Source organism: Rhea americana, unplaced genomic scaffold (assembly GCF_003343005.1).
Source record: "Rhea americana isolate MKP2758 unplaced genomic scaffold, rheAme1 scaffold_76, whole genome shotgun sequence".
Lineage (NCBI taxonomy): Eukaryota > Metazoa > Chordata > Aves > Rheiformes > Rheidae > Rhea > Rhea americana.
This window is the reverse complement of record NW_028186934.1, coordinates 2,585-12,961: the sequence shown is the minus strand read 5'-3', so window position 1 is coordinate 12,961 and position 10,377 is coordinate 2,585. Positions and strand designations below refer to the sequence as shown.

Here is a 10,377-nt window from a genome sequence, read left to right as displayed (position 1 = left end):
TTCAGAAACACCCTGAAGCATACAATTTTTTTTTTAAGGCATTTTTCTGTTAAAGGATGGCACGACTGGCTCTAGAGTCACTGTTCCGTTATCTGATGTTATGTTTTACAGAACTACAAAAAATATATATTTATTGCATATCTATAGAAAATAAAAAGCTGTCATAAATCATACTTTTTATGTTAATGGCATGATATCTGTACTGTAGGTGTTGTGTAGCATATACACATACAGATGCATACCTGTAAATGTTCTCTTTGCTGGGAGAGACTTTTACCCAAGAATGAGCATGGTTTTAGCTTTTSCTTCATTAGGACAGACTGTGCCGGCATCACTCTATTCTGATGAGCTATGGGTAAATTTTTCTGTCAGCCAGAACAAAGTAGGACTGGAAGAAAGTCCCACCTCCCAGGAGATGCCCCAAGGAAGGCAGTACTGGTAGCTTTGATTTCTTGTGGTCCATGACCACAAAACTAATATTCTTATCAGTGCTAAAAATAGTACTGTTTTGGATGCCCAGGGTATTCCGAGTGTGTGCAGTGATGGGGGCCCGTGGGAGGGCTGCTTTCTGGAGCAGTTGCTGAGGGCCTTGCRACATAGCCTGAAGAGCTTAAAGTGGTTTTGGGTCGCTTTAAGCAATTGAATCCTGTCCTGCATTTAAACTGTATATAGTCAACCGTTTACACCATGAAAATGTTTYTTTAAGGGCATGTTAAATATTTTAACCCTCTGATAAATAGTGATCCTCTCCTGCACTTTGATTTTTGCTTTGGAAACTGCAGATTGCTGGCCAGACCGYGGGAAACCTGATTGATGGGGTTGCAGACCGTCCAGTAGGAACATGTAATTAAAATGCAAGCAGATGTGGCTAGGGCAGATCGTGTTTCATGGAAGTGTTCAGGTGGCTGCGTGTACATGCCACACGTGATGSATCCGAGTGGTTGGTTTGCACGAGGGCTGTGGGCAGCTTGAGGTCTTCCTCAGCTGCAGCATCTCAGCTTTTAATGGACAGATACAGGCTCTGAAATCCTCAGCACATGTAAATGTTTTTCAAATTCTGCCTTAAAGTTTGTGGGTCAAAAAAAAAAAAAAAARAAAAAAAAAAAAAAAAACACATTTGCACAAAAAGCTGAAAATATAATAACTCTGCATGACGTGTTTCTTGCAATCCTGGAGCATCTGCTGCCAGACGCTATTGGAAACAGCATGTTGGGCAAGGGAACGCTGAGCGGACAGAGAAGCTTTATGCAAAAAATTGTCTGGTGAATTTGTTGTGACCCACAAAATTAGAAAACGGCTTCCMAGCTGAAAAATTTCCAAAGTTGTATTTGTTCTTAGTTCTTGTGTAAAAATTCATTAATTGCTTTATCAATAATTACTGTRAACTGGAAGGAAAAAAGTAAAAATTAATGGTCAAAAATTGGTAAAAATGAAAGTTAGATTTACTCTGTAAAACTGAAATCTTTTTTTTTTAATAAGCAAATATGTAGAGACCATTTTCTACTTTTCTTGAGATACAGACATTTAATCTTTAAAATAATAAAATCTTCTCTCAAAGTTCTTYATATTTAAGGAAAATTTTTCTTCCTTATAGATTCAGAAGAGCAATTCTGTAGAATTTACTACAGTTTTAGATTTGCTTCCAGTTGTTATTTTTTGTGTGTGTGTGTGTTTGTATCAGTTTAATAGGATTTTGTGATAAGGAACAGTCAAACAGTTAAATTCTTTTATCTTTTGCCTGGTGGACTGACCCTAGTGTAAGTTTTCAGTATCCTTTGAATGGTATTTCTAGTGTTCTGGTGTAAAACTGGCAATAAAGAGCTGGTTTGTTTGGAATACCTTTTTCCTCTCTTCAGGAAGCTGTGTTGAAATAAGTGCTGTTATAGAAAATGACTTTCCATTAGCTGCTTCAGCTCCATGTTCCCCATGGTTACCAATTTTAAAATAAAATTCCTGTATTTTGTGTGTTCATTTATCTTTTATAATCATCTGTTATAGATTTGTTGTTTGAAGSTGCAGAGACTGCAAAAAGCCCAGCTCTATTGCAGGTGTATTTTCAGCTTATTTCAAATTATTTTCTTAACTGTAGGACTTTGAAGCTTCARCAGAACTGGTCGGCTTGTCTTAACTTGCCAGGACGTTCGGCAGGTCAGACAGTAAAACAGTTTCATTTACACAGGAAGCGTAAGCATGTGTCTTCAAAAAAAATTTCTTGATCTTTTCATGGTATCAAAGTGGGAAAACTCTGCCTTATCTAAATGAGCAAGTGTATGCTTTCTAAGTTTTAAACACAATTTTGTCCTTTTTTCAGCTCAGGAACCTAGCATAATTGAGGTGAAGCAGAATATAAGTCAAAACAAGCTCGTGGCTCATTTTTCCTAGCTGTGTTAGAGAGCAATGGAAAGAGGAATGGAAAGCTCTTTGAGATCGTYGGATAAAGACACAACACTGTTCCGATTGTTACTGTTACCTTTATTAATGTTGATTCTGACTTGAGACCCATCTTAAGTCCTTGGTGGCTCCACTTCAGTAAATCAGGCAGATCTACAGTAACTGAGATTTGACCGTTAACTTTGTCGATATTCCCGTTGACTGAAGCCGAACGAGTCGCTGAAGAAAGTATCATTTTAATGTAAGGGAATAAAAAATTTGGCCGATGTTATTAAAAGCAGCACTGGAAATGGAAATTGGCCATCACGTTGCTATTGATTCCTGCTAAGTATGCAACAGCTTGCGAAAGTGAGAAACATAATTGTCCTGAGAGCCTACTTCTTTCAGCTGCTTAGGTTTTAATACCACGAATCTGAACGCCCTGGCAGTTTTAAGAAGTAAATTAGTTGACATTGGCGACGGCGTAGAGGATGCCTATGAAGTGCATGTGAAGGGCTGGGTTTTCTCTTCGACAGCCGGGAGACGCTGTCAAACATTAGTGCTGCGAATTTGGTCTTTTTCGGGAAATACTGTTTTTACATATACTTCTTATCCAAGTAGTATGCAATAAAAATAGTGAGACAAGTTGATGTCTGGCTTTAAGTGCGTGCAGTCAGCAGATCTGCATCAAAGGTAGCTCAACTGTGGTAAGAAATCATGAAAAAAATCTTGGTGTTGTGTTGTTCATAAGACTCATCAAAGAAGTCTACCTGCTGAGTTATTTTAATGAAATGTGTGTCGTGGTTTGCAATTTGGTTTTAACTTCCCGTAAAGAAATTATGGAGTAAATAGTGAGTGTGTTCATTTCTTTGATTTAATCAGCTGTGCTGTCCCACAGGTTTCAAAGGAAGGCTTATTTGATTGAGGAGTGGAAAGCAACTTATTGAGGGAGCAACCTGCTTATTGTATCTTCTCCTTTTATTAATTTCTTTTATTAAGACTGAATGCTCACTAAAATGTGCCACAATATTATTGGTATGGGATATGTTTCTTGCGATTATTTATTAACGGTTCAGTCGCCTGTGGGAAATGTGGATGTTCTGCTAAGGACTGTGTTAATCAACTTTCTCTCTTTCTGTATTGTCCAGGTTTATGTCATTACAGGAGTGGGCACAGCAGATGAAATTGGAGATGTGTAATATGCTACAGATGGGGTTAACTTGTCCATCTTGTGCCAGCTGCTTGAAGTTTTATTTTAGATAACTTAAAAAGATGAAATCTGAAGAATGACCTTTGACGGTTATTCCTGCTTACCGAACCTCTGAAATCTTTAACCTAAGTCCGACGTTCTTGTGAAGATTTTGAATATGAATTTCATTCTCCAGTAATCTGCCATTGGTGTGCAGACTGTGATACAACRCATCTCTTTAGAGCATTTTTTAAAACCCATTGGGTGTTGGAATATTTGTTTCATCCCCATGATGCGAAGGACGTAAGACATTTGACTGCAATATACCGCACTTGAGCTTTTTCCAGGCTATAGTAGAAAATGTTACAGCTGGCACGTTGTTTAGGCAGTAAATGTTCTTRACGGTCTGTTAAACTATACACTGATTTGGTTGGGAAGGGGGGAGTCCGCGTGCTTTCCTTCTGCCCTCAGTCTACCTTTGGYGTTAGCGCGGCGCTCTCGGGGAGCCGCCGCAGCAGCACGTTTGGTTTGGTGCAGCTCGCCTGTCCGGCAGCTGGACTCCGAAAAGCCCCGAGGTGCCCGTAAAGGCAGCTGTGCGCTTGGTGGGAGCCGCAAACCTCGCCGCGCTGCAAAAGYGGCTTTAAAAAGCCGGTACGTTACTCAGCTGCCGCGCTGGATGCGTGCGGGATGGCCAAGGTGTTTTTCAAAGTTCCGTTAGGGACCCTAAGGCACCTAAATATCTTTTGAGAATTGGTCTTTTTGTGGCGAGAAGTTTGTGAACRGGAGTTTCAGCAGGTGTCTGTATCTCTGTGCTTGGAAATCAGTGCCCGTGTGATCCTTCCTCTCGCTTCTCAGCCCTGCAAGGGTTGCAGACCTACCGCAATCGAAAATCCTCGTGCAATTCGGCAGATAGCTCTTTAAGCTTCTTGCTCTGCATTTGAGTAGCGCTTTTGATTTGAACATTTGAATAATGCCGTTTTTTCGCTCATGCAGTACAGGCGCTTTATACGAGTAAGCGGAGGCCTTTCAGGTGTCGCTGCAGCGTGGCTTTCCTCTAAAGTTATCCTTAATACGCGCTCCGCGCTGGGGCTCCCTGGGCGTTTGCTGGGGCGGGAGGGAAGGGGGGATTTTCGGTGCTGTGCTCCCGGGGTCGGGCTGGTCGCAGGKGTCGGACAGCGATACAAACGCGGTGATAAAAGCCCCCCCCAAGCCACCTGGAGTCCCTGCTGGCCCCGGCGGGTAGATGGTGCCAGAATAATTTCCAGGCGCCTGTTCTGTGCTCCTTGCCAAGCTGTTGGCTCGGGTAATCCTTTTTAGGTGTGAAGTCTGAGGGAAACTTTCTGACAAAAAAAGATAATGTTTGGGGAGATGGTTCCATTCTGCTCAGCAAATTTTTGCTTTACTTGATGAATTTAAGCCAAACAGGTAACTATRCCTAATTTTCAGCATCACTCCCTCCCTGAAATCCCTGAAATATTACTTTGGATTACATTTTTTTTTTACATTAAATGGTTGATTAAATTGGTGCAATATCGGAAATTTGATCAGCATCACAGAGATTAATTTTGAAGCAATTATTGTGATAATTTCTGTGGGATTCTCTACATTTCAGCTGGATACTTTTCCTATAAATATTTATTCCTCATTTTTATTTCCAAAAAAGAGGGTTGGGTTTGGTTTGGTTTTGTCTCATAACTGGGAAGGAATTATTTGCAAAGAAAATGAAGGGCAGTTTTTGCATGTTTGGTCCATCATGGATCCCATACTTCACATGCATAAAATTTTGGACTGCTGCATGTTGACAAAGGTACAAGTGTCTTGGGGGAGAATAAACAGACCCTTGTGTCTTTTTTYTTTCTTTCTTTCTTTCTTTCCTAGAGATTTGCTACAGTTCCCTGGAGAAGAAGATACAGACGTGGCAATGAAAATTCTGGCTCGGTGGACTTCTCATGGCCTTGAAGATGTTCAGCTAGCAAATTACTCTGTTTTGCTTGACCTGCCGAGCTCCTCTTTGAATACAGTAACTCTGAGAAGCAGCGGTGAATGCTTTTATCCTAGTGGACAACAGTGCAACAGAGAGACCAAAAAGCTTCACAGCCGAGACCTGCCGTACTCRTACGCAGCGTACTCTGCCAAAGGGACTCTTGAGGTAACGCGAGCGTTTCTGTCGGTTTTGGTGAAATAGAAAACAGCGTTTGTTGAGTTCTGCTGGCAAAGTATGCATGGTCGAATGCCCAGCCTGAAGATGATGAAACATAATCAGGTAAAATAAAATTGGCCCAAATCTGAATTCAAAGTTAAAAATTAGTCAGACCTTAGTGAAGACCTTACAAAATATTTCAAAAAGAAAAAAAAATCTGAGTTGATGAATTAGCATCTATTGCTTGTCAACAAAAACATTTTGCATTAAGGATTGGTTAGTTGCCAGGTGAAGGGAGATTTTTAGATTATCATCTTCTAGTGTCTTTACCATCTTCACTGGCTACCTTCTTATATCTGCTGCCCAAATACATTGGGRGCACACAAAGGGGCAGCCATTTCCATTACCTTCCTGAAATACTATAAATCTGAATAAACATTTCTGAAATGTAAAACCTGCAATGTAAATTTCACTGTTAATTGCATTACTGTTTTCTTTCTCCTCTATAAAATATAAAATATTGTGTGTTGCCCACAATGATGCAGAGGGGATTTAGTCTTAGTTTATTTGACTATCGTTTAAAAGAAAGATTTGTTTTCATGACTCGGAACATTAATAAAACAGGAATAGGCTGCAGTAGCTTTTGAGTTTAGGGGATACCTCTTCCAGAATACCTTCGTACTTTCTGAATGTCCTAATTGTGTTTATAGCGTATCAATTCATTTCTACCAGTAAAATGTTAGTTGTGTGTTTTCCTTCTGGAAGTGTTGCCCATAATTCATAAAATGTTTTGCACTGTGGAGATCTTGTAGTGGGTCAACATGGGGAACATTGCAGGGTGTTAGCTCTCCCATTTTATGAACTGCTAAAATATTTTGAATTTTAGACTGAAATTCAGGGTTGGTAGAGAGAAATCTGAGGGTTGGTAGAAAGTCGGACCCTTTCGGTTTCTTGTCCTGAGGTCTGCAAGCTTCAGTATCTCTTTCTTAAAAGCATCCAAGCTTTTTAGCCCAAGGGATTCCTGTCATTCAGAGGAGTGGGTTGGAGTGGAGCTCCGGGTCTCTGGGAGYGACGCTTCTCTCCGTCTCCTTTTTCTGTGTAGTTGCAAGGGTGAGGCAGGGGCACMGCCTGGACCGCCGGCAGGGACAGACACATGAACACGAGGCACGCTATGGTCGATACTGAGCGTTAATTACCTCTGAGCGGAGGTTTCCCAGCGATTTCMCGATCGAGGCAATAGTAGCACAGGTCAGCCCCAGGCACCGCTGAGTGTCGGTCCGTCGTGAGGAACGCTGTGTGTGGGGAGCCCTGTATGAGGTTTTTATGTACTACACGTGCAGTAAGCACACTGAGCTCATCATTAATCTCGGTTCAAAGCCCAGGTGTAGCACCACACCGGCATGGGCCCAGCCACGTGACTGTGGGTCAGCGTGCCCTGTTGATGCTCCTTGTCCCACGGAACGGTCTGGCTAGCTTCTGTCGCCTATCTCCTCGATGTTCTTCTGTGTTTTTCCATGCAGTACTTTATGTTCCTGCTTTCCAGGTTGAGTGTCTTGCTCATTATCTCATACAACTTSTGTTCCAGGGCTCCATCACTTAAAAAACAGAACAAAACCAAAATACTTAATAGTGAAGTTTGTTCTCAAGAACTGAAATGAAATAGGCAAGGGCAAGTCTTAACCTTCATGATGTGTGTGCTGTAATTTCCATGGGCAAGCAAAAAGTACTAATGAAGGGACTTGGCATATATTTGTCAGAAAGCTCAATATGTGATGTTACTTTCTTGTACTAGTCTAATAAGACTAGTAATTGCAATGAGATAAAAATGCASTTGTGGCCTTCAAGATTTATTTCATGAATGTAAATGTTGCTACTAGCARATTCATCATATTAAAGAAAATCCAGGGTCCCAGGGAAAACACTGATGTGCTTACCAGCTACAAATGCACCAGGCTTAGTTATGCTTCAGGATGCTTTTCTCTATGCTTGGATTCTGCAGGGATCAGGACTGTGTGTATGGTTGAAGCGCTCATCAGTAGGGTGTAACCTGGCTTTTTTAAGGTAGAATCTCATACCTGAGCCAAAGATTGACTGCCTGTTTGCAGTTTTTATAGTCAGTTGTTCAAGATAGCCTTCTTCCATTTCAGATTTATTATTATTATTATTATTATTATTCAAAGAGTTTGCCCTAAGTGTCTTTAGGTCTGCAGAGCTTTGCCTTGAAAGGGAGATTGACCTATTTGTCAATAGCCTCTAGGCTATGGAGAAATTGGTAGTGATTTCAAGCTTATGCAGAAGTCCCCACTATTTAGAWTAAGGGTGTTAGACAATCCTTAAATGAGAAGGTGGTGGTTGTTGCTGGGATCAGCCTTCGGAGGGAGACATAATTGCAGGCATCAATAGTACCAATTTTCTGTTTTGAGTATGTTGCAGTGGGTTGTGATTGCAACATCTTGAGGGTTTTCCTGTAAAAAGGTATCTTTTTAACAGCTACTCAATCTGGATAATTTTCTTACAAATGTTTTGCAACCATAATGGAGAGTTTCTATTGTGTGTGGCATAATTGCTAAAGCTGCTTCAATACTGCTGCTTCATTGTATCTCTTTTGCATGTTTGGTTTGCTAGAAGTTCAGGCAAATAAAGCCATTATGTTATTGCAGTCTGGCTACCAGTAGAGCTATAGTTCTTCTTTCCTTGTGACAAGGTTATTTGTAGAATAGCAGGACTCATTTTCTTTGAAGACCTGTCATGTCCATTCATCATATGGCCATTGTATATGAGCTGTCCAATTTGTGCTTTCTGGTAACAGTCTAAACAGCATTTGTGATATCTTAAATCTACTTCAAAAACCTACTTAGTGCCATTGTGATGGATGGTGCACTTTACTACTTCTCTATAATTCATTGCGCCCTGAGAAGGTGACACTGTTTACCCATCATGGTGACAGGCAGGACAGCCTGCTGCTCTAAAGAGAGCTGTCTTGTCAGGTTTGAAATAGATATTACAGTGGTTATGTAAATAATGTGCATAGACCAGGTCAGTTTAAGGAAAAAATGACTTACGTGAAACATTTTTAATAGAACTTAAATCTTTTATAGGGTTTAAACCTTTGGTTTGGTGTAAACAAGAAAGTTACTTTGACCAACAGAGTAAATAAAAAGGGAAATTACATTGCATCCAATTTCTGTATTAAAGCAAAATCCAGCGTCAAAGAGCAAATCTAGCAAGCTCCGAGTGAATGCAGCTTGGTGAATCCAAATGTGGGGTTCCTCGCCTCTGCTTTGCAGCATTTGTCTGCCTCTGGCAGAGCGGTGGAGTTACGCGCTGGGGAGCTGTCAGCTGGGACGCGGAGACGTGGCTGTGAACCTGCAGAGATCAAGCATACTCCTTTCAGTACCAAATTTGTACGTTGTGTGACTGTAGGTGCACATTGTAGCCCGTCTGTTAACATGCACAGCAGTGACCTCCAGAGCTTAGTGGAAAGTACGGACGGATTTCGCCTTGGATGGAACCACAGCAGAAGGTTGGGTGATACTTAGCTGATCTGGGTGCGTTGTTTAAAGCAGGCCCACTGAGTACAGTGAATTTCAGGGAAAGGCAAGTGTTTAGTTTTGGTTTTGTGATGTTCATCTGCTCTATTCCCTGTTTCTCTGGCAACTGTAAAGGGAGAATCTTGGCAGATGTAATGGTTGGGGTGTTGAGACAACATTCAAAGATGGCTAATTAAAATGAAGATTATATTTACTCTGTATTCCCTCGCTTTCAGAAATTGTTTGTGTGACCTGAATTTTTCCTGACCTTGCTTTCAAGACTTTAAATTTACTCATTCTTTGCTTTATGGAAGTGTACAAGGAACTTTTGTCAATCCTAAATCTGCTATAATACCGTTAACAGAAATGCTTAGTTTTCTGTATTATATAGCACTACTCATGCTACACTCCGGCTGACTGACTCTTGAGGAATAACTGTCCATCTTCAGGGACGCTCTGACGTTCACAGCACTCGCACCAGGAATGCGTTGGCCCGGCAGCTTTCTTCCATTTGATCGCATTCGGCTTCGTTGTGCTGGGAATGTGATTAGTGTGCCCTTGTTAACTTAGCTTCCCTCCAGCTAATCAGTGTTAATTTCCTTAACACTATTTCTGAATTAAAATTGGAGTCAGCAGGTTGGCTTTAGAAAATTTTAAAATATTATTCTGCTCCAGGTTATTTTGATCCCCAGGCAAAATTTCTAAATGAGCCTTCTGAAGCATGTTTGCGTGTATGTCTCCTTATTCCAGTGGCAGAGAGTGCATATAATTCAGTTTAACTAATCACAGCCTCTCACCCAAAGTCTTTCACTCATTTTTGATAGCACATTGGTGCAAAATATCAAGCTAGAGGGAATCTTGATACAAATGTGCATTTAATTCTTTTAGGCATGCCAATTTAGTTCATTATCATCTCTATTAACATTTTCTTAAATTTCTTCACTGAAGAGACATGTACTAGCTAAAATGAATCTTTAGCTACGGCARTCAGTTTGCAGACGGTTAGGGCTATAGGTTGAATAACACATACGCATGAGAAGAATCATGTGATTTTTTGTAAAATTTACGTGCTTTAGAGGGACTTTATTTACCACTCTTTTATATAGGAGTTTTTCAGAAACCTCTTTCACAAATAATCATAATTTAGA

The 10,377-nt window shown here is 40.7% G+C and overlaps 1 protein-coding gene across 1 annotated transcript in view; it reads left to right on the top strand.

Moving 5' to 3' along the window:
- LOC146585785 (inactive N-acetylated-alpha-linked acidic dipeptidase-like protein 2) overlaps nucleotides 1-5,708 on the top strand; it is a gene marked incomplete at its 3' end in the record, with an annotated part of 134,268 nt that extends 128,560 nt beyond the window's left edge. The window contains exon 3 of the mRNA XM_085322291.1: nucleotides 5,438-5,708. Within this exon, the coding sequence (XP_085178417.1) occupies nucleotides 5,438-5,708 (271 nt within the window). The remainder of the gene's footprint in view (nucleotides 1-5,437) is intronic.
- Between the last annotated feature and the right edge of the window lie 4,669 nt (nucleotides 5,709-10,377).